This window comes from Acanthochromis polyacanthus, chromosome 12 (assembly GCF_021347895.1).
Source record: "Acanthochromis polyacanthus isolate Apoly-LR-REF ecotype Palm Island chromosome 12, KAUST_Apoly_ChrSc, whole genome shotgun sequence".
NCBI classification, from domain to species: Eukaryota; Metazoa; Chordata; class Actinopteri; family Pomacentridae; genus Acanthochromis; species Acanthochromis polyacanthus.
Window position 1 is genome coordinate 30,493,153 of NC_067124.1, and position 25,439 is coordinate 30,518,591.

General features: G+C 36.1%; 1 protein-coding gene across 1 annotated transcript in view; it reads right to left on the bottom strand.

The window, feature by feature from the left end:
- Positions 1-11,236: 11,236 nt before the first annotated feature.
- Positions 11,237-25,439, bottom strand: part of nek11 (NIMA-related kinase 11) — an 83,385-nt gene continuing 69,182 nt past the window's right edge. The window contains exons 15-16 of the mRNA XM_051956918.1: positions 22,913-23,006; positions 11,237-12,752 (exon numbers count right to left, since the gene is read on the bottom strand). Of these exons, the coding sequence (XP_051812878.1) occupies positions 12,515-12,752; positions 22,913-23,006 (332 nt within the window). The 3' untranslated portion in view covers positions 11,237-12,514. The remainder of the gene's footprint in view (positions 12,753-22,912; positions 23,007-25,439) is intronic.

Genomic DNA, 25,439 nt, shown 5'->3' on the forward strand with positions numbered 1-25,439 from the left:
TGAAGTATTTACCTTGAAGGGAGCTGCTGTGCTCAGAGTGACGCTGTGACATCCAGTAATCTGACGAGGAGACAGAAAATAAAAACTAATGAGAGAAAAACAATCAGGTTTAACTGGAAGCGACAGAGGCAAATGTGTTTGTTCTTCTTTAATACTTACAGTTTCCAGTCAGTGAGCAGCTCTGGTTGGATAATTACTGCAGATAATCACCAATAAAGGCCTGAATCTGGTGTATGGACTCTGGATTTGGAGTTTCTCAGAGGAAACCTGACAGCGCTGCTAAAAGCTGCTGCTGGTATTTAAACTGTGCAGAAAGGCCATGTTTAAACGGGCAGCAATTAAAGGCCAGCGACATTCAGAAATTCAAATGAAGCTGTGAGTGTGTGAAAGGCCAGCAAGCAGGCGACTCTCTGCAGCTCATTAACCTTTATTTAAACCACCGTGACACCGAGAGCTGCTCAAAGTTTTACAGTTAGCAGGACAACGTGTGCAGCGTCCTGCAGCCCTCACTGATTTCTGACTGATGAAATATTCATCAAGATGAGACAAACTCTGACCTTGTGCTGAAACCTAATACGGGACAAAAATCATTTTTCACAAACTGTCGCTGCTCTGAGAGTTTGGAGGACGAGACGAGGACGGACATGAAGAGAAACTCTCGTCTGATCAGCTCCTCTTTTAGCATCAACAAACTCTCACTGACACCCGACACTCAGCTACTGGAAGTCTGACAGTTTGACAAAGTCAGGACATTCTTCAGCTCCTTGTGGACACCTGCTGCTTCCTGAACGGTGGTAGAATATTAAACAGCTACGTTATACGGACTCACCACATAAATGATATTTTATTATTTAAAATCCAATACGTTTAAGTAAAGGACCAAAATCTGACATAAAACTAATGGCTAGAATTACTTCATTTGTCCATTGTGTAACATATATAAAGCCTTATGACACACTGAGAGAAAGAAGAAACCGAAAAATAATGCAAACTGTTAATGTGTTTGAGTGTTTATGGGTCTTTTTAACTTTGCACTCTACATCAGCAACAGATATCTATCCTAAAATACTTTAAACTTGAGCAAAATTGCTTGAAACTTGTCCGACAACATCCATAAAATGTCCTAAATGACAAAGAAAAGAGCTTAAAATGACCTGAAAACTGTAAAATTAATCAAAATTTCCAAAATTCACCCAGCAAAGAATCTACGATTGCTTTAAATTTAACAAAATGCTAAAAGAAACCCATGAAGACTAACATGTGTCCAAAACAATTTGATATTTGTTTAAAATTCATCAAACAAATAACAGAAACTCCAACATGACAAAGAATTGATCCAAAATTACTTGAAAGTCAAGTTCGCAGGTATTCACATGCGTAAAAAAACAGCTTTAAAACACACAGAAAGAAAGGAAAGTGAAAAACAGCAATAAAAATAAACTGTTTGTGTTTGTTGTGTTTCCATGAGTCATGCTAAATTTGCACTCTGTACCTGCGACAAAAACTATTCAAAATTGTACAGAATTCCTCAAAAGTTGTCCAAAATGACTCTAAACTTGTTCAAAATTGTTCAAAACTTGTCTGACAATATTCATAAAATGTGCTAAATAACAAAGAAAAGAACTTGAAATGACCTAAAAATGGTGAAATTAATCAAAATTACATTAGCAAAGAATCCATAATTGCTTTAAATTTAGCAAAATGCTTTAAAAAACCCCTATGATACGAACATGTGGATAAAGCATAAAGCTACAAAAACGCTGCTTTTTGTCAAATTTTCTTTGTCAAAATTTACTTTATTAGCTTCCCTGGTTCTGCACAAACACTTTGCCGATGTCATCCTTCTATTTTATGATGGTTTCTAACCATCTGATCCACCAAAGTGGGTAAATATCTGCTAAATTCCAGATTGTCAAACTGCTAATAAATGCTCAAAGCAATGACGGTGAAGAAATTTCAGTCCTTCATACAGGAAAATTCATTTTGTCAAGAAAAATGTTCAAATTTGGTGTTTAAAGGTACAAAAAACAAAAAAAATTTTCTTTGTCAAAATTTACTTTTTTTTTTATCTTCAACGAGACAAATGTGTCCAATACAACTTTATTTTCATTTAAAATTTATCAAAAAAATAAAAAGTCCAACATGACAAAGAATTGATCCAAAATTACTTGAAAGTCAAGTTTGCAATTAAAACCTGTTTAATGTGTTTGTGTTTCTATGAGTCCTGCTGACTTTGCACTGTGACAAAAACATGTCAGAAGACTTAGAAATGTTTAAAAAAGGACTCAAAATTGCACAAAAGTTCTCAAAATTACTCTAAACTTGTTCAAAGTTACTCAACAACATTCAGAAAATGTCCAAACAACCAAAAAATTAGCTTAAGATGACTACAAACTTGGCCAAAGTATCTGAAACTTAATTAGCAGACATTCACATTCATTGTAAAACCACTATACGACCCACTCAAGGACAGGAGGAGGTAAAAAGCTGAATCTGAGCTCCTGATTGGTTCCAGCTGCTACTTTCAGCAACATTCAGTTCAGCTGTCAGCTTTAATCTGGTGTCATAAAGTGAAACTGACCTGAGGATCCTTCAGAGTCTCTCTTGAGCTAAAGGGCCACTTTTCTCTTCCTACTTCTGAGCCCAAAGCATTCTGGGAGTTGTAGTGACCAAACTGGCGCATGGACTCTGAAGCTAAATGATGAACAAGCTGCTGCACACCTGAACTACTTCCTGACAGCGTATCCATCCGCCCAGCGTCTGTCACAATTAAAACCACAAACTGGCCAAAATGTGAAGCTGTGTGACTGAAAGCTGCTCTGAGAGGCTCAAACGTCCGTCAGTTTGCAGCTTCAGTGGCGGTTTAATGAGACAAACTGCTGCTGAGAGTTTTCTCCACTTTCAAACTCTGCAGAGCAGCTCAGTCACTAATGAGGAGGATTTATCGCTCTGACACTCACTGACTTCAACAGGAGGGACGGGTTCAGTTTTACTCTGCAAAAAACAAACAGGAGAGACGATTATCTGAGCAGCAGCAAATACAGACACAAAAATATCTGTTTAAAAAGATATTTAACGGGGTCTTCTTTAATACTCAAAGCTAAAAAAAAAAACAAAACAAAAAAAACTATATTCTGTATTATATTTTATTTCTAGAAGTTATTAATTTTTTAAAACTTTTTTCAAAAATGTTTTGTTGCATTTTGGAAGGCTTAATCTAATTTTATCCAGTTTTTATAATACTTTTATTTTTGTCTTTTTTTTACATTCCTTTCTACTTTCAATTATTTCTATGCATTTTCTTTTAATATACACACGTGGACAAAATTGTTGGTACCCCTCAGTTAAAGAAGGAAAAACCCACAATTCTCACTGAAATCACTTGAAACTCACAAAAGTAACAATAAATAAAAATTTATTGAAAATTAAATAATCAAAATCAGCCATCACTTTTGAATTGTTGATTAACATAATTATTTAAAAAAAACAAACTAATGAAATAGGGCTGGACAAAAATGATGGTACCCATAACTTAATATTTTGTTGCACAACCTTTTGAGGCAATCACTACAATTAAACGATTTCTGTATTTGTCAATGAGCGTTCTGCAGCTGTCAACAGGTATTTTGGCCCACTCCTCATGAGCAAACAGCTCCAGTTGTCTCAGGTTTGATGGGTGTCTTCTCCAAATGGCATGTTTCAGCTCCTTCCACATATGTTCAATGGGATTCAGATCTGGGCTCATAGAAGGCCACTTTAGAATAGTCCAACGCTTTTCTCTCAGCCATTCTTGGGTGTTTTTGGCTGTGTGTTTTGGATCGTTGTCCTGTTGGAAGACCCATGACCTGCGACTGAGACCAAGCTTTCTGACACTAGGCAGCACATTTCTCTCCAGAATGCCTTGATAGTCTTCAGATTTCATCGTACCTTGCACACTTTCAAGACACCCTGTGCCAGATGCAGTAAAGCAGCCCCAAAACATTACTGAGCCTCCTCCATGTTTCACCGCAGGGACAGTGTTCTTTTCTTCGTATGCTTGGTTTTTGAGTCTATCAACATAGAGTTGATGTGCCTTACCAAAAAGCTCCAGTTTGGTCTCATCTGTCCAAAGGACATTCTCCCAGAAGCTTTGTGGCTTGTCAACATGCATTTTTGCAAATTCCAGTCTCACTTTTTTATGAGTTTTTTTCAGCAGTGGTGTCCTCCTTGGTCGTCTCCCATGAAGTCCACTTTGGCTCAAACAACGACGAATGGTGCGATCTGACACTGATGTACCTTGGCCTTGGAGTTCACCTTTAATTTCTTTGGAGGTTGCTCTGGGCTCTTTGGATACAATTCCAACGATCCGTCTCTTCAATTTGTCATCAATTTTCCTCTTGCGGCCACGTCCAGGGAGGTTGGCTACTGTCCCGTGGGTCTTGAACTTCTGAATAATATGAGCCACTGTTGTCACAGGAACTTCAAGCTGTTTACAGATGGTCTTATAGCCTTTACCTTTAAGATGTTTGTCTATAATTTTTTTTCGGATGTCCTGGGACAATTCTCTCCTTCGCTTTCTGTTGTCCATGTTCAGTGTGGTACACACCTTTTCACCAAACAGCAGGGTGACTACTTGTCTCCCTTTAAATAGGCAGACTGACTGATTATGAGTTTGGAAACACCTGTGATGTCAATTAAATGACACACCTGAGTTAATCATGTCACTCTGGTCAAATAGTTTTCAATCTTTTATAGAGGTACCATCATTTTTGTCCAGGCCTGTTTCATTAGTTTGTTTTTTTAAATAATTATGTTAATCAACAATTCAAAAGTAATGGCTGTTTTTGATTATTTAATTTTCAATAAATTTTTATTTATTGTTACTTTTGTGAGTTTCAAGTGATTTCAGTGAGAATTGCGGGTTTTTCCTTCTTTAACTGAGGGGTACCAACAATTTTGTCCACGTGTGTATGTCGTTTGTTTTATTTCATTGTATTTTTATTCGGTCTAATTTATTTTTAAAAATGTATTTCATTTAATTAAACTGTCATGTCCTAAATTTAATTTTATTATTCTATTTTCTTTTAATATGTATATTATTGTGCATATTGTTGTATTTTTACACTTTTTCTAATTTTTAAATTATTTTATTGTATATTTTGACCTTTTAATCTAATTTGGTCTTGTTTTTATAATTTTATTATATTTTTATTGTACTTTTGTTTTATTGTCTGTAAAATAACAGTTTATTGTTTTAAAAATTACAGTTAAAAATTTAAAAAAGAGTAGATTTCTTTCTTTAAGTGTATATATGATTTTTCTTTTAAATAATAGCAAAAATGTGTAAAAGAACCAATTTTTGGTTACAGAATTATATTTTTTGCAGATTTAAATACAGTAAAGCTGTTCTTTTGAACCTTGTGAAAACATTATGATTTGTAAAATAAGTAATACAAAAATAAATAATACAAAAAATAACAAAAATCTATTAAAAATTATATACAGCAATATCATGTTTGAGCTGAAACCTGACGAAGCAAAGAGAAGCTCAACACTGCAGCCTCAACAAGACTCTTGTAGCCAACATTTTGCTAGAAAAAACTACTAAAAGCACTAATTTATTCAGTAAAAAATGACAAAAAAGTGAGAAATATTTCATACTGTCGTCCAAATGTGTCATAGTTTTATGCAAATTTAGAGAAACATTTAAAAAAAAATAAACTGAAGAAGAAATATTACAGATTCTGCTCTGAGAGAAATGGATGAATTAGATCTGACTAAAGGCTTTAACGCACAAACAAACCAAAACTGGAAGACTGAAGATGTTTATTTTCGTCCTCCTTCTTTCTAATGAAGTCAAACTGCAGCCTGAAAAACAAAAACAGTTTCTGAAGGTTCTGTTCAGAGACGACACATCTGAAAAAGTCTCCTCAAATGTCTGTTTGAAGGTTCCGGTTTGGTTGAAACTGCCTGTTCCTTCAACAGAAAAGAGAATTTTAACTCAACACGTACCACAACAAATCTAATGTTCAGTGAGACGCATCATGACAACAAAACAATGAAACAGCAGATTAATGTGGCACTGAAAGAGACAACAGAAAACAACACACTCATCATTCTCCAGTGGATTCACAGCTCATTTATTTGCAGAAAGAAAATACGTCCACATAAACATTTTGTTAAAAATATCAAAAAACTGGAACCTTGTCTTGCCAAACTTGTAACACATTAAATTCTAGTGATGTTTGAGGCCTCAAAAGTTGGTAAAATGTCGGCCAAAGACTGTATTTTTAGCAGGAAATATGGATACAACCATGAGTTTTGTTTCTGGAGATACTGAACTCTTAAAACGGCTTGACAAGTGTTTTTAGAGGACGACAATAGAAACATTTTCCGGCCTGAAAACATCTGAAATCCTCAAAATTCAGCCCAGATTTTATAGAACTTAAGAATTTGAGACGATGCAGTAAAATAATTCCTAAAATTCAGTCTGACTTGACACAGAAAGACCAATAAATAAAACTATGTAAAACAAACATTGAAATATTTTCATTCTTGGTCTCAGACTTTTGGACTGTTTACAGAAGAAGAGATCAGAATTTATAGGCAGGAAACCAAACTTTTCTGGTGGCATCAGACACAAATTATTCAAATTTAAATTCTCTAAAGCTTTAATGCATTTTTTTTAGTGCTGCATGTTAGAATTGATAGATTTAAACTATGACAAACTGAGACTTTTCATCTTTTCAGGAAGAAATATTTTTAAATTTGCATTTTCATGATCAATATTTCATGTTCTTTTTGCCTTCATTTTCATTAATTGCATGAATTTGAAGTCTTTTTTTTTTAGCAGCAGCTCTGTTCGTTCCTCTAAAGCTGAGAAACTCGTGCAGCTGAAGATGGAAGATCCAGTGAAGTGTGAAGAAAATGAACCCAGACGGGCAGATGGACGGATAGATAGATGGATATTTCAGCTGTGCAACATGCAGATATATTGATGATCGTATCTGCCGCTCCTCTGACACCTTCTTTATAAAAGCAATTTATTTCTCCCTCCTCTCGGTTTTCTAATAAAGTTTCAGAGCAACTGAAGATCAATTTTCAGCTTCTCACAGGCTGAAAGGCTGCAGACTGAAGGCTTTAATGAACAAACAGCAGATCTGCAGGATGGAAGGACTTCAGCTTCACCCTCTCTCTCTTTCTAATAAAGTTAAACTGCTGCCCAAAGACATTAGATTCCAGGAAGGTTCGGTCCAGACAAGGACACATTTGGAAAACAAAGACACATTTAAGAACTGTCCTCACCTCTTCAAATGTCTGTTTGAAGGCTCAGATGTGGTTCAAATGTAGAAATGTGTTCAGTTTGCTGTCGTAGAGGAAAGAAAGAAACCACAAGAATATCTAAATTAAAAAGCTAGAATTGGAAAAATTGGCCATTTTTCTATTTTTGGACACTTTTTTGGACCTTTTTCTGAGTCATCACTTCTCTAAATGAGTGTTTGAAGGCTCAGATTTTGGGACCAAAAAAAACAAAGATGAGAAATAATGTAACCACAAACGAACAAAGCTGCCATGAAGAGGCACAAAACAACAGTAAGAAGACAAAAAACAACAACAGAGACCTGAACTGACCACTCAGAGATAAATATGAACTTCAGACACACAAGATGACTAAAATCATTAAAGACACAAAATCAGAAAAAATGAGACAAAGACAATACAAGATGACCAAAGAGACAAAAGTCTCCCAAAGACACATAAAACAACCAAAATTAGACATAAACTGACAAAAAAAATAAAAGAAAATAAAATGACAGACAGGAGAAAAAAAAAGACAAAAGGACCAAAATGAGACAGAACCAGAGAAAGCAGATCAAACTGTCCATTAGAGTTTGAAGAGGCTTTAAAATGGAAATAGTTTTAGATATCTAAACTATGTGGAGCCTCCATTTTTTTCAAGAGCTGGTAAAACCTGAGGACACATGGAAAAAATATTGGACATGTTATTTTTCGAGTTTTTAATTTTTTTTTTGTAAAATAGATGCAAAAAAAATAAAAGAACACCACAACCAAAAGGTGACACAAAACGATAAAACATAGTGGAAAAGGAACACAAAAAAATGACACAAAACTACCACAAAAAGATGTAAATAAACCAAAAAGAGATGCAGAATGACCACAATGGGACAAAACTGTCCCAAAGAGACAGAAAATGAGGAAAAGGAGTCACAAAACAGAAAGGAGATAAAACCGTCTCACAGAGTTTCTGGAAGCTGTAAAAAAGTAATTTCTACACACAGACGGTTTTCATGTCTTTACTCCACAATCAAGACAGCAAAACACAGACACACACACAGACACACAGACACACAGACACACAGACACACACACACACACACACACACACACACACACACACACACACACACACAGTTAATTACACTCTAAGTCACCAGGGGACGGACAGACACTGCTCTGATATGAGCTGCAGTTTAATTACAGACCGGAACTATGTATTGTTCACTAAGTGTGTGTCTGTCAGGGTGTGTTTATCTACAACACGCTTTTCTTTAACGAAGTCGTGAAAAAAAAACTTTATTTTCTGTTTTTCATCTCTTGACATCTGAATTTCCTCTAACGAGAGTTTAGAACATCTATAAAAGAGTCAAAATAGTAAAAACATGCATCAGTGTTTCCTAAATATGTCTTGTTTTGTCCAAAGGTATTCAGTTTACTGTCAGAGTAAAGAAACCAGAAAACAATCACAAATATTCACATTCAACAACTGCACAGTCTAAGGGAATTTAGACTAAATCTGAAATGACTGGTTTGAACATTGTGCAGTTTTTCCATTTTCAGGGGTCCATATGTATGTATTATTGACATTTTATAACCCTTCTGAACCATTTTTAAGTAATTTTGGCCAATTCTTAGTCATTTGTGACTGGTTTCAAGTCAAAACATCAGAAAACTGGATATCTGACTTGCCATACTTGGACCACATCAAATTCTACTGATGTTAGTGGCATCAGAAGTTGGAGAAATGTCAGCCAAAGACTATATTTTTAGTAGAAAATATGGATACATCCATATATATATATATATATATATATACACATATATATACAGTTACAGGAACTTTCAGGGGCAGCAGTACTACTACTGATTTGAATATTGTTAATTTTTTTTTAAATTTTAAGGAGCCAATAAGTCCATGTCATTGACATTTGTAAACCATTTTGAAGTAATTTTGAGCAATTATTTGTAATTTTTGAATGGTTTCAAGTCAAAATGTCAGAAAACTGGACCACACTAAATTCTACTGATGAAATGTCAACCAAAGACTGTAGTTTAACTTAAAATAACTAAAATTCTGGATATATTTTAGGACCCAAACTCTTTAATCCTCCTTAACCTCCTGACAATAACTGCAGTCCAGTAGCTGTTGAGCTATTTCAGTATTTTATTCTCACATCACTGCTGTTTACTTCTGCTTGATTTTTCTCTGAGAAACAGTGAAACTCTCAGGTTTGTGTCGCAGCTCGGCGCAGAGAAGCAGCATTTCATGTGAACTTTGCTGCGCTCGCATTGAAACTTCGCTGTGTTCTGCTGGTCTGCAGGGACGTCGGTCACGGCTCCGTGGAGCTCGGCGGGCCGAGGGAAGCTGCCAGAGGTTGGGGGTTTAAATCCTCGGGGAGACGCTTGGATGAAAGGGTGAGCCGAACAACAGATGTTTCTGAGTTTTCAGAGGAGAAAATCCTCCCTGAGCAGATGAGCAGAGCGGCGACCAGGAATTAAAACCGCTGCATTCAGAGAACAAAAGGAGAACATGTGTTTATTCACAGTTTAAAATGTTTTTACGCTGCTTCTCTGAGAACATCCAAACAGCTGCCGGGCTGATGTTGGAGTCATGATGCTTCGTTATAATCCAGGTCTGGATCTCGATATGTGCTTCCCAGACTGTATCTGAATGCAGGTTTTCCAGCTGTTGCTCAGACTCACTGACACTGGAAGGACTGGATTAAACTGTATGAACACAAATAACACTACATTACATTAGGATAGTACAGTACATAAAGTGGGATATAATGAGTCACTAATATGTTGTTTTACAAGACAAGTAGGATGACATTTATTGATTTAGTTACATTTAGAACTGTGCAAATAATGTTCAAAGCAAACAACAAGTTAATCCCTGATTACATAAAATGCTTTAGAAGAAAAACTACAAATTATGAAGTAAAAAGAGAATTTTAACCCTCCTGTTGTCTTCATTTATGATCACCAAAAATATTGTTTCCTTGTCCGGAAAAAAATCTGAAAGTTCAGCAAAAAAATTCCCAAAACTTCTGAAAATTTGCAAAACCTTCAGGAAGAAAATTCCAATAATTTCTTAAAAGTTTCCCTTCAAAGTTAAAAAAAAATGACAAGAAAATCCTTGTAAATATATTCATAAAATGAGTAAAAAAAATCTTCCAAAAAAAATCTAAAATGATTTCATGTTCATCAGTAAAACTTCTAATATTTTCTTTAAGAACATTCACAAAAAAAATCAACCAAAATCCAGCAAGTTTTGCTGGATTTTGGTTGATTTTTTTGTGAATGTTCTTAAGAAACATTTTTAATATTTCTTTTTTCTACCACAAAATGTTCAGAGATTTCCCAAAAATGTTAAAAATGTGGACATCAGAAGTTTCACTGTGAAAATAGATTTTTTTCCCCCACATTTTCAAACTTTAAAACGGGTCAATTTTGACCCGCAGGACGACATGATGGTTAAAAAGCCTTATGACATCTGATGTCATAATGAGTCCAACTATAAACCAAGTTCAAAAAGAATACTAAAGAAGATTGCTTGAAAATGTAATAATGTGGAACCGTGAATGTGTTCTTGTGGTCTCTGAAGAGCTAGAAAAGTATCAGGTTTGATGCAAAAAGATAAGAAAAGATATGAAGTGTACAGATGTGTAGCACGTAGGAGTTAATAAGTTAAACTACTTGTTTCCAGTCAGTATTTTAGGTTGTGGATTTGTTTTTTTTGTTTGTTTTTTTCTCAAATTGTGTTTTTATTTCGGCCGATGTTTTAGAACCATCTTCATAGTCTTCAGAGAACTTTATCCTGTGTTTAAGAAGAACTTTCTGGAAAAGAAAACTTCCGACTAGAACATTTCTTGAACTGCGCAGAACTTCCTCAGAATGATTTTAGAGCAAAGAAATTCAAGCAGGGACCATTCCCACCATATTAGCTAACATTACCTGAAAGTTGAAGTAATTTATTTAATAAAACATTTCAATCAAATGTTCAAAGAACATCTTAAGAATATTTCAATTTCCAGTGATGTTCCTATAAAGCTAATATAATGTTCTCTCAGGAACACAGATTAGGTTCTACAGTTTTCCAAATGTTATCAAGGCCTCAGATGCTTTGTATAAAATATTCTTGCTATGTGATACAACAGAGATGTAATATTCTTCCTGCAATGTTCTGAGGACATTTCTGGGGTTTGTTGAGGAAACACATTATAGAACATTCTTTTCCAAGATGTTTCCATGACAATTACAAACAAAAAATGTTGGCTCTCCAATGACAGAAAGTTCTATATAAGACTTTTACAAAAAAGGAACGTTCTACCTTTAATGTTCTGAGGATGTTTTGGGGACGTTATTGAGGGAACCCATCGTATAATCTATACAACGTTCTGCAGATTCCATTTTACCAACGTTTTGAGCTCTAAACATTCAAACATACAACTATTTCTGAAAAGAAGCAGAAAACAGTCACATGTGTTTTGCTGAACTCCACTTTGTCAGCTGTGAGTTGACAGTAAGCCGAGTGTGTCTGACGTCTGACTAATGCAGCTTCATGTCAGTAAACGCCTGTAAACGTCCCACCGAGCTGAGACTGATGGAATCCAGGTATTGGTGAAGGCAGCAGAGCTTCGGTGCGTTTCTAAATCCGCCGTGTGCAGATCAAGCCGGCAGAAATCGTGTGTGCGACCTCGATGTTACACCTGATAACGTAACAGGATTTGTGTGGAGCTGCAACAAAGAAGCTGCGCTGTGATAAAAGGCTGATCGCTGCACAACAAACTGTGGCAGGAACAGAACAACACAGCTGGAAGCTTCGGCTCGCCGTCAGGAGTCGCATCAGGCGGCTTCTGCTTCACGTTTCACAGGCAGACTCACACAGACGGAGTAAAAATAAAACTTTTCATTTCAGCCTCGTCTTCGCTGGATTCAGGGGAAAAAGGAAAAGTGAATCATGAGCTCCCTCAGGGCTGTGATCATATTTTCCTAACGCTGTTGGTTCTGCTGCTGAGTTATATTTCCATTAACTATCAGAGGTGTGAGTTAATTTAAACAAGCCCGCGGCCCTGCAGAGCCCGGTGGGGTTCAGGCTTTAAAAAGACGCAGTGGAGGGTTTGGTCTCATTACCACTGATCAGCCTCACTCATATCTGGACTGTGGAGTCGGTTCTGGATGTGGAAGTTACTGGACTTCAACAGACCAACCTGCTCCGTCTTCTGACACAGATTCAGGTGTTTTTATGCCCGATTTGATGTTGAACTTCTGTGAAAGTGTTCTGCTTCTTCAGTCTCTGCAGCTCCTCCTCATAAAACAGCAGCTGGTCCACCTGGAATCCACCATTAGGCTCGTCCAGCAGCTTCACAGCTTCGTCCTCTCCATCGGCGTCCCCTCGCTGCCCTCTGGCCTCCTTCAGGTTCTCGTAGAGCTTCTGGAAAACCTCCGAGCCCAGACGTCGACTGATGGACCTGCAGGGACGACACATAAGAACCGGTGTCCTGGAGGGAGAAACCCAATGGAGAGCTGCCATCTGCTGTGAGGTTTCAGCACCAAAACTAACCAGCAGCGTGTTGTGTTTACATGCAGAAACATTTCTACTGAAAAAGAGGAAGAAAGCTCACAGATTCGGACTCTACAGAGGAATAGAGTCCACTAACTTTGCTGAATATCTATTTCTGTGTCTCTCTTGGTGACACAAACTTTCCTTGCATCTCTATATCATCCTGTCTCCAAAAAAGCTTGCAATTTCTACAATTCTACAATTTCCAAACTTTTCAGAAATGTCCTAGCTTTCTTCTAAGCTTCACCTCTTGCCTAATGTTTGTAATGTATTCAAATTTAAGAGGAACATTTACAGCTTTCTTAAAGTGTAACATCTCTGATAGTTTTCTGTTGTTTTTAATTCTATTGTGTCTACAAGTTGTTGGTGCTGAATAAACTGACAATATAACACAATCACATTTACTTTAATTAGCACTATGAGAGTAAAACCCTTTATTATATTGCATTTAGATTTTAAAAAAAATCTAGTAAAACTGTAATAAATAAATGAATAATGTAATTTTGCAGATTTCCCACATTTTGATAATTGCAGATTTACAGAATTGCAGCATATAGAAAAAGTATTATTTGATATATTAATCTGCATTTTTAAAACTGCATTTTATTTTTTTTACCATGTTTTACAGTAAAACATCTACTTACCCATCCATCATAACCTGAATGAGACAGTATTGTACAGCATATAGAGTATATTCTCCAAGAAAATTGGAAAGCACTAATACAAAAATTCCAAAATGTTATGAATAAATATACATAGAAACATCTGCCTCAAATATTTTATGTTTGCAGTTCCTTCTGAGACTCACCAGTTGCTTATTTTTCACTGAGTTCAGTAGATTTAAGTTTTGATAAACTTCCATCACATCTATAAGTGGTGTGGTTTTTTTTTTTAAAATAAACTGATTTACATCAAAACTTAGAGGTTAAATGAAGTTTCAGAGCTTAAAAAACACTTTCAGTTATTTCAGACTATGTTCTCCTAAAGAGGATTATTTAAAAAAAATAATTTTTTGGTAATAAAGTGTTGATATACATGGTTGATATCTAAAAAAAGACGATTCCATGAATCTCCATGTAAATACTCCTTCTCCTCCTCTTCTCCTCCTCCTCCTCAGGGAGCTGCTGTGACAGACAGTCTGGACGCCCCCCCTCCCTGCTGTTTGGTTTGGTCCGTCACAGGTTGTTGGTTCGGTCCGTCACAGGTGTTTGCTGTGTTTGTGCTGCTGTCAGCGGGTGAACAGGTGTTGTGACAGACGGCAGCTCTCAGGTCAGCTGCAGACTCTTTGTGGATGCAGGAGATGAAGCGTCGGCTCGGTGTGAACGGTCCTCATCTCCACCTCCACCTGGACTTAAAGGCTCATTCTCATGTTCCTGATTTCAATAAATGTCCCAAATCTGTTTCCTTAATTACTCAAAATGTCTTTTGTAACCAACTTTACCCAGAATATCCGAAGTGTCACTGTGTTTATTTTTCGCTTCCAAAAACTGTCTTTACTTCAGTCGTACCTTAATTAAACAACATCTCACTTCACAATAATGTTCTCACTTCTCTATAAGATCGTCTCTTTCAATTATCTCCTTAATTCTAAATAAAATGAGCCAAAATTGAACATGAAGTCTACTCATACTTTACAAAAAGCTGTCCTCCCTCCAAGAAAACGTCTTTACTTATAGATTAAAAAATAGATTTTTAAAATTTTTCCAAAGTGTGCTTATCAAAAAAGGTCCTCATTAAAAAAAATCCCAAAAAGGTGCTCATTATTTTTTTAAATAAAAAGAATCATACAAAAGAAAATAAATACTTAATTTCCAAAAAAAGATCTTGCTTAATATTTTAACATGCATCTTTATTTTCTTAAATGTCCTAACTTGCTAAAAATGTCCTTATTTTTTTTAAAACATCTATTTTTACAAAAATGTCCAGACTGTAAAAAAATCTCTTCTTTTTCTTAAAAAAATCTGAACTTTCCAAAATGTCCTAATTTTCTTTTTTTTAAAAAAAAGGAAAAAAAAGAACTCTTTATAAATAACTCCTGACATCATAAAAATGTTCTTGACCATCTTAAAATGTCCTCACCTTCCAAAAATGTTCTGATTCTATGTTTAAAAAAAACATCACTTATATAAAAAAATATATTCTGACTTTCTAAAACGTCCTCTTTACTTTTTAACCGTGTTTCTGCCGGGGCAAATGTCTTCTGTTCGCTCCACACAGATCTGAGGTCTCTGTCTTCTAGTGTTTCTATTCACTTCACGTAGAAACTGAAAATTCAACTTTGCGATGAAGCCCAGAGGAGGACTCAGACTGAGAAGCTGATGATTTATTGATTGATGAGGCTGCAGTGATGGAGTCTGAGGTTTCTTCCTGAACAAACCGATGGGCAGCAGCAGCTTCAGGACCAAACGTCTCTGTGTCGTTACAGAAAGAGCTTCAGGATTAAACCCGCAGAGGGAGAGGAGATTAAAATCCTCACCATACTCATTAGGAATTTACCTCATCGCTCTGAAGGACTCTTCAACCCTGAAGAAGTGAGACGGACAAAGACTGCAGGGACAGAAAAATGTCTCCAAAGAGACTTAAAGTCAGACATGAAAGGTTTCTAAATGAACAGGATTAAATCATGTAGAGTTTTCATGATATTAAAAAACCAGTTATGCACTTAACTGGTGAAATAACATGAATTAAAAGTGATGAATCAGAAATACTTTCCACATGTACTGTCAGTGCACACTTCTAGGGCCAAGCTCACTGAGGTCTCACTTTTCACTAGTCCAGCTATTTGTTTGAGTTACTCTGGACATTTTTGACAAGCTTATTCCATTTTGGGCACATTTTAGTAATTTTATTTCATTCTGCTCAAACTTTGAGTCATTTTGTACAATATTTCAATGATCTCTGGCCCTATTTTAAGTAAATCACATTGGATTTTTGACATTTTGCACAAATCATTCAGTCATTTTGGAGATATTTTGCCTCGTTTTGTGCAGCTTTAAGTCATATCGGACATTTTTAGGTGTTTGTAAGCATTTTGGACATATTCTGAGCCATTTTTGACATGTCATTTTGGACAGATTTTAGAAATGTTTTGTAATTATGGACATAGGATTTATTTTAGACTATCTATAACCTGATTAGTCAATTATAATCTGTCAGCATCCTCCAAACGTCATTTGAATGTTCCAATTAAAACTTCCTCTCTTAGTTTATGTTTAATCTCACAGGAACATTATTTGAAATGATAAATACCCTTAATATCTTCTTTGAATATTAGATTAAAACGTTTTCTTTTAAATGACTTTGCAGGTGATGTTAGCCAATGTTGTGAAGACGTTCTACGCTAGCTGGTCTAATAATGTTTCCATCAAACATCATTAGAACATTGTTAGTTATCCAACTTTCAAGAAAAAAACATTTTGTAGGGAAACAAATTTAAAATTCGAATTGCAAACATAAAAACTTTGCAGAACTTTCACATCACACTTTGAGGACAAGAAAGCTTTAGCTGGGCTTTCTTTTAAGGTTTTAGCAGTTTAGAATTATTAAAAATTAGCCAAACATGCTCAAAAATAGTCAAAAATGACTCATAATGTGTCCAAAATTACAAAGAAAATGTGTCAAACATCTTGAACCTTGCCCCAAATAACTAAATGGGTCCAAAATCACTGAAACCTGCCCCAAACGTCCCAAAATACTCAGAATTGTCCTTTGGGGTTTCTAGTCGTTCATCACAAACATCTGTCTGTCGTCTCCGGATTCAGATTTCACCCAAAAAAGCTGAATTTCACACTGAGCTGATAAAAAGCAGCAGGAGAAGAAAATACTTTAAAATTGGAGAGCACAACTCCTGGCGGGGTTTAATTAGAGGAGCAGCTAGTTCAGAGCAGAAAACTGGAGGTCATCATAGGTGTAATTATTACTGCTGGGGAGGAGGCCAAAAGTGACTCTGGTCAGTCCGCAGTGGATTAACACGACCCCCCCTGGAGGCAGAAACCCAACGGTGGCAATAACAAGGTTTAACCCACAGCAGGAAGGGATGAATAACAAAGTAATGAGACGATGATGAACTGAGATCAGTTCAGCTGCACCACAATACACGGTAATAATAAAACAAACTGTAAAATAAAAAAATAAAAGTAATACAAATCTAGCAGCAAGAGTGTTGAAAAAATATGTAAAAATGGAGGAAAAATAAAGACGAAAAACTGTGAAAAATAAAAAAATAGAATAAAAATGAAAATAAAGGCAAATATGAGTAAAACAAAATCATTAATAGTGGAATTAAACACAGTGAAGTGGTGATTTTACAGTAACAAACTACAGATTAGAAAATTACTGAAAATAATACAGTTTTTTTAACAGTCGACATGTAAATCAATATTTTTTTCTGTGATTTTACTACATATCTGCAATTTAAAACAGGGAAAATCAAACCGTCACACAAGTTTTTTAAATTAATTTGTATTATTATTATTGTTTAAAGTCATTTTGAATGAAAGCCAAAAAAAGCAAATATCTGTAAAACGATGCTATGTTTGCTGATTTAAATACAGTAAGAAATATTTTGATTTTACAGTTAAACACAGTAAAAGAATCAATTACCATGTCTACAAACAGAGGTTTGATGTGGACATTATTTAAAGTTTCAGCCTGTTCTTTTTAACAGTAAAATGTGAATTAATACTTGTGATTCCACTAGATTTAATCTCTATTTTAACAGTTTAAAACTTTAACTGTATTTTATTCTTTATATGCACATTTATTCCAAATAAAAACAAACATTTGCTGAATTAAATACAATAAAAACTGTAATTTTCTGATCAATCCTTGTAAAAGATTAAATTATTATTTGTAAAAACACAGATTTTTTTATGTAGATTGTAATTATGGGTTGCTCCTGTGAATACGTACTACAGTATAGTTAGTAAATACAGTTTACATTACCAAAGAATTTTATGTTTAAGTATCACAAAAGAATAAATAACTATTTGTACAACCACGTAGCTTACGGTTACCATGTAAATTCATATTTTTTGTCAATAATTTTACTAGTTATTTTCTTGTAACTGAACAAAGTAGAGGTAAATCTGTAAAATAACAGTAAATGGTTTAACAGCAGTGTAAATCTTTTACAGTGCACAGCCAGATGTGCTTCTCTCACTGTGTTCCAGATCTTTCAAGCATTTAAAACATTGGAGACATTAACAAAGACACGCTGCTCTCCAGTGCATCTAAAACTGCAGTATATTCTTTGTTCTCCTCCCAAAACACGAAGCTGATGAATTATAAAATCAATATTAACTCACTGATGCAACATGTGAAATATCTCCACAGTGAATAAAACATCGTGAAGTGTCGTGAGCAGAAACAAGGAGGAACTCTGAAACTATGAAGCTTTTAAATCACGACACAAAGCACCAACGGGCCCTGAAGCGGCAGCAGCAGGAAGCGGTCGTATCCTCCAGCTTACATCCAAACTGAGACTCTTTACATGACTAAACGTGCAGCGTCCTGGAGCTCCCAGTTGGCCTGTTTGCTGTTGTTCAGGCTTCAGGCCATGTAGGGAGGAGAGGAGGCCTGAACAGCAGCAGCTCCTCACTCACTGAGGTTGTTTTAAAGGTTGTACTGCTTCATTACACAGCTGACAGTTAGTTTGGCTACAGAAAAGAAGAGAAGGCTTTATATAAGCGAGCATATTTGTGTTTGTGAGGTTGGAAAAACTGTAACTGATTCAAACGTCCCATATGATGAAATGTTTTGTATCCTTAAAACTTGGATGATGAAAGCATGAAGCCATTAACTACTCCACCGCTCCAAAGATGGTGTAAAAGACAGTAATATCGGAGATTTATACTTTTAAGTTTGTTGTTATCTTCTGCCATCATTTCATGAGTATTCAAATTAATATGATCATTATAACTGATTAAATTCACAAAATGATAAGATGTTAAATAAAAAGCTAACTTTGAAAAGATACAACTCTTGTGGTGTATTTTTTTTTGGGTGTGATTTGCTAAAAGTAACAGATGATATAATCATGGCAAATGCTATTAGACTGAAGACCAGAGTTAAAACTTATGTATAAAAACCCATAATGGTGAATATTCTAGTAATGACTGATGTTTTGATGGTAATGTGTGTGTCTGTGGAGGACACACACACACACACACACACACACACACACACACACACACACACACACACACACACACACACACACACACACACACACACGTTCAGCTGGAAGATCACAAAGTATAACCTGTAACTTTGGTGTGAAGATACATGCTCAAAACATAATAACTTAAATTAATATAACTTTTAAAAGAGGTGGCTCAGAAACATTACAATACATAAAGGTATAATATGCATGAAATCTGTCTCAAAATAACAGGGCAAAGTCTGAACATGTCTGGGCATGTTGTCTGTAAAACATGAACTAATTATAACCTAACGTCCTCAGTAAGGAGTGATCTGGGGTGAAATATGAAAACCTGACATCATGATCTCACTCCTGTCATACGCCCTACAGGTACACCAACTCTCACAGCATAAAAGACGATGCACAGCTCAGTATCTCTGGTTTTTCTTGGGGTGTTAATCACTGTTAAGAACTCCTCCTGGACTTCTGTCGACAATAAGTCCTGCTGCCCACAAATGCTGACTTCCTGGTGATTTTTCAAAGAGCTTTAACATCTGAACACAGTCAGATCTTAGAGTCTGGCCTTGATTTGTGAAGATTATACTTCACTTTAAAATTGATGTTTGGTTTGCAGCATAATGTTTTTCAATGTTTATTTGATGAGGAATGAAACAAGTCACAGGAGCACTAGTTAGTTAAGGGTCACCTGTGGGATTGTGGGTCATTCAATCCGCTGCAGAGGGAAACGCCAACATTGGTAGAGAGGAAATGATACGGCCTAAACACAACTGTTCTGCATGGTTTAATACAATGTTGTTAGCCTGCATATTGGAATCGTCTAATTAGAGACACTTTTTGTGAAATTTTGTTTCTGAAATGTTTGTATATCCTTTAGTTTGTAATTTTGACTGAAGACAAAAATAAAAGTCAGAAGACATCTGTACGATGTGCTCATTTTATCACGTCGGAATGGTTAAAGATTTATCCCAGCTTTACTCAGTTTCATCTGTTTCTACGTAGAAACTAAGGAACCAACCAGATGTAGCGTCATGGTAAAATTAACCAGTTTCTGAAGATTCTGTTATTAATTTGCTGAAATCGAGCACAATGCTAAATTTTGCCTTCATACATGTCAAACTGTCTCGTTGTGCAATGAAACTCTGCTCCCAGAACTCCTGCAACACCTGTAACACTCCCTGGAAATCCTGCTCTGTAAACATGTCAGCTCATCTGTGAGGAGCTGAATCTCCTAAACTGAGATCCTTAAACTTAAATTTTATTCTGGAAAGAAAAAGGAGGGAGACAAATCTGGTGAGAAGGGTGACGATTGTATTCCAGTCCAAAAAGCTTTGTGTCTTCACCACGCTGTGCAGTTGGAGCACCGGCCTGCCATCTGCTACAGATCATTACTCTGAATGTTCTCTCTGACACCTCTGAGACTACCATGTAGAAGAGACAAAAATCTGTCCAACACAACTACTAGACAACCAGACAATATTTGAAAATGACTCAATTTATTCAAAATAATGTCCAAAACTACTCACAGCTGACTTAAAAACAGTCCTAAATGACTTCGAGCTTGTTCAGAATTAATCAAAATTGTCCAAACAAACTCAAAAATGACTCACAATTTAACCAAATGACAAAAATGTGTCCAAAATCCTTCAAAATTTGTCCCAAATGACTGAAATTGTTCAAAAATAACAAAACCATCCCAAACTAACTTGAAGATGGCCAAACTGACTCAGAACTTGTCCAGAATTACTCAAAGTTGTCTAAAAGTATTCAAAAATAGTTAGAAAATTACTTAAAATGTGTCCAAAATGACAGTAACTGGCCTGAATGTGCCCAAAATCACAAAACATGTCAAAAACTACTCAATATTTGTCCAAAATAAAAAGAAGTGGCACAAATGACCCAATATGTGTTTGAAAATAAAAACATGTAAAAAAAAAAACTTACTAAAAATCTGTCCAAAATAAGAAGAAAAAAAATTAAAAATCACTCAAAATGTGTCCAAAATGACAGAAACATGTCAAAAACTATTCCAAATTTTCCACATCCTCATCGTCCAGACGGTAAAATCTAATGAGAGGAGAGGGCAGAGCGAGGAAGAGTTTCTACATCTTCACTGTGTTTGTGTTCCCGTTGCTCTTCTTTAAATAGTTTTGTTGTTTTGTGGAGTTCAGACATTATTACCAGATCTCCGTTTCCTCTCACAAACAAACTTAATCTCCTTCATATCACACTCGGATTCACACGGCAACGTTCGTCGGGAATAATTGGATTTTTCGAAATCAAACTTCCACAGATGCTCTCAGAGAGACGCAGCTTAAATCTGAGCCCAAAACTCAAAGCGGCGAAGAAAATAGACTCAGCAGAGGAAAAACGCTGCAGAGCCAGAGTTTACTGCAGAGCTGGAGAGTAACTGAGTACATTTACTACCTGAGGTACTTCACTGTTTTCTTTTCATGTCACTTTGTTACAGTTGAACTCCCCACATTTATTAATATCAGGCGGCTTTAATTACTATTTACTGAACAAAATACGATTCTAAAACATGAAGAGTGTGTCATAGATCAACATATCCAACAGAACATTGAACATTTTTAATAAGTTTCTCTGCCTCTGTGAAGAACTTTAAATTAGTTTGTGTCTAAAAAGTGTTTCTTTGTATCTGGAGCTGAAACTATTAATCAATTAGCAAACTTTTTTTAATGTAAAAACAGCAAATTTTTACCTGTAAATACTTTATTCTACTCGGCTTGTTCTCTCCGTGTCTGTTCGCCTTTGCTTGCTTTAATAACAGCGGCGCTCGAGCTGCATTAACGGATAATCTCATGCTTTATTTAATTTACCGTATAACGTTACATACAGGTTATTTTTATGGAACACTGCAGGCTAACAGCTGAGGTGTCTACATGACTGATTGTTCAGATCATTATAGTTTCGTGTCCTTTTTAAACGAGCTTTTAATGAAGAAGTAATGAAATGTGACTAATTATCCAGTCGTCTCTTCTTTGATAAGACTGGATCAGAAAGACAGGTTAAAGAAAAATATAGAGACAGACTAAAAAACTGCTGTTCAACATTTATGCTATAAACATTCGAACTGTTGGCATTGTACAGTTTCTTCTATTTGTAGCAAATCTAAATACTGCACTGATTCCTCTGCATGTGGAAAATAACAGTATTGCACAGGGTTATTCTATATGCAGAAAAATACTGAATATTGCACAAATTCTTCTTTACTTGGATAATATTGATATCGCACAGATTTAAGTTTTTGCTCAAGTAATTTGGTTTTAACGTTCTCCGCTCCTCAAACTCATAATGTACTACAGTAGTGGGGTAAACATACAGGAGAAACTTCCACAGTTTTTAATTCATTTTTAACAAATAATCTTTATTTGATTAGTAAATCTGGAGTGCGGTACTTTTACATGTAGATTAATGTCTGTCTCTCTGTATTTGACAGTGAATTCGGTTTAAATCTGGTGTTTGTGACGACATTTCTAAACTAACGTGCTGCTGCTGATGCAGTAATGATCTGTTTTCCAGAGTTAAAGACTGGAGCTACGGTACCTACAGATGCCGGGAACGAGGTGGAAAATTTTGAAAGAAAAGCTTGGTGAGCATCCAAGAAAGGTTTCTGATGCTGGAGATTAAAATGAAACTTGAGAGGAAGGAGTACAACCTGGAAAAGGAAAGAGATCAATGGTGGAATAAGCCCCGCCCACTGTATTTGTGTAATTACTCTAACTGCCAGAAGGGGCAGACAAAATATCCTCCCTGGTTAAGAAAAGTGATTTTCAAGGAAGGCTAGATTGCAAAATTCTGAGTTCTGCGGTTATGAATCAGCAGAACAAGAAGCATTAGAGAACCAAAACAGACGATTCAATGAAAAGGTTAAAGTGAGGACTCACTCTCTCAGGAGCTGGATTTTGGTCTGAAGCAGGCTCCTGTTGATCATTAGGGGCCCCTGTGGGCTCTGAGGGGCCTCTGGCTCTGCTGGGTCTCCTGGTTCAAAGACAGAAACAACAGAAATGAAGGTAAGAATGACCAGGAGACTGATGTTCTGCAGTGGAGCTCCAGTCCAGGAGAAAATGTGTTTAAGTAAAGTTTAATTTATTTAAAGTGGCAACATAATTCACCTTTTTATTAGTTTCTCTATTAGTGATTCTCCCAGTGACGTACAGAAAATGGAAAACCTGGTGATTCTTAGGGGAGTTCTGAACTGTGTTTTCTGTGATTTGTTGCCTCCTCGGTCCCCGCAGGAGCAGCTCCGGCTCCATTAATAAAAGCAGAGCAGTGTGGAGGTGATGTGATGGGATTATAATGGCAGGATATCAGCTGCTGCCACCATCTCAACGCACATCATCATTTCCATCTCTGCCTCACACTCACACAGACACAAAAGCTGAAAATCAGAGCTCTGCGATGGAGAAACGTGACATAAAAAGGACAGATGTGAGCGTTAATGTAAGGATTAACGAGGTCAGTCTTAACGAGGAAATCTTAACGAGCACACATGGACCATTAGACCTGAAGTCTGGTGACCTTTAACATTCTCACCAACACTTCAGCTGCTTCCGTAACATCTGGAGGGAAGCAGATGATCATGATCTCACATTTTCATTTGCACTGTTTAAATAGCAACCGACACTTCCACTGCTATGTTCCCACATCGACTGACACTTCAACTGTTTTATCACCTGCTGCTCTTCAAACGACACTTCAGCTGCTTTAATTTCTCACTCACTCTCATTTCAGCTTTAAACATAACGTCCACACCTTCAGCTTATCAACTGACCTGCCAGTTCCTTTTATATCTCATTCGGTTTCTTTAACAGTTGACACTTCAACTGTTTTCATTTGTTGTCTGTTCTGCTGCAGTCTTTTGCTCAACAACAGACTTTCTAGTTGTGTTCATCTCTTACTTTCACAGGATTTCTTTCTCTTACTGACACTTCTGACACACTTGAAATCTTTATAGCACACAAAATGTTTTGTTTTTTTTTAAAATAAAAATGTAGGCAAAATTTGAGGGAGATATAGCAAGTACATTCCAAGACAAAATCTTTTTTTTCAAATTGCCGTTTAGCGAGTTTCTTTTTCCCATATTGCAAATTGGAGGAAACATTTGGATAAAACAGGCTATAAACTTGCTCAGTTGGTTAAAGTTTAGCAAAAATTCATTTTTGTGACAAAGTGTTTCACAATTAAAAGTATTTTGTAAAATATAGCTACATGTGGTTCAGAAAAGAATCACTAGTTGACTTCATTATCTGCTTTTTGTTGTTAATGTGCTCAAAGATGGGACTGTCAAAGATGGCTCCGCTTTTTTCATATTACAGTTCACCCACAATCAGTTTATTTGATCTACTTGTCCAATATTACAGATTCTGAATCAATGACATGATGAGAAACCACAGCGGGCTTCTTTTCAGGCTTTTATCTTTCATAGTTCCTGAGATGTGCTAAAAAAAAACCTGCTGAAAGGAGGTCAACGGGCAGATTTGAAAGAAAAGGAAATTTGGAAATTATTCAACAAATTAAGATAAAATTTCAAAGATATCTTTTTCAATATCCACAATTGAGGAGAGGAGGTTTTAGGCAGATCAGAGACGGTCGAGCAGAAGGGCCCACATGAGTTCAGATGGAGTTTCTCAGCAGCAGCAGTAAAGCTCAGTGTTCTCCTTCAGACTGGATCTAATGAGCTGAATAAAACCAAACCTGCAGCTGTTTGTCTTCAGGCTCCATCTACAAACACTAAAAGTGACTCTGAGCTGCAGTTTAGCAGCTGAAGACTGAACAGTAAATCAGGTTAACGGCCTCTGAGCCGCTTCAGGTCTTCGGTCAGTTTACTGGAAACTAAATATTTGAGGATTTAAAGGCTGCTGATGCTGCGTCTGTTAGTTTGGTCCCTCAAGAGAACAATTCAGAAATTCAACCCACCGTCACGACTACAAAATATCTTTGGCTGTTTGTACAATTTACCCTGAAGAAACATTTATCAATAAAACAAGAGGAAACAACCAACAGCAAAACAGATACAGGTTTGTTTTGCTTCACTTCTGTCCTTCAGATTTGGCAGAGGAAACCAGACAATCTTCAGTTTCAACAACATCAGTGTTATTGTTGGGTTTCAGTCACGTATTTTTATGAGCGTCAGACCAGAAAACAAAAATGGGAACATTATAAAGCTTGCTCAAGGTGGTTTTTGACTTCTTCCAGATTTTCTAGCAGTTGGCAAACAACTAGATTTGTTTTGGCTTGTTAAATTCTGTTTATTGCGGCTAACACAGCGATAGCTGAAGACACGACACAGGCTACACTGTAAAAAAGTCCTGTAAAAAAATTATAAATCTGGCAGCAAGAGTGCCAGAAACCTGAAGAACTCTGCTATTATCCATAAATAATTGCATTTTTAGCAGATTTGTAAAAATACAG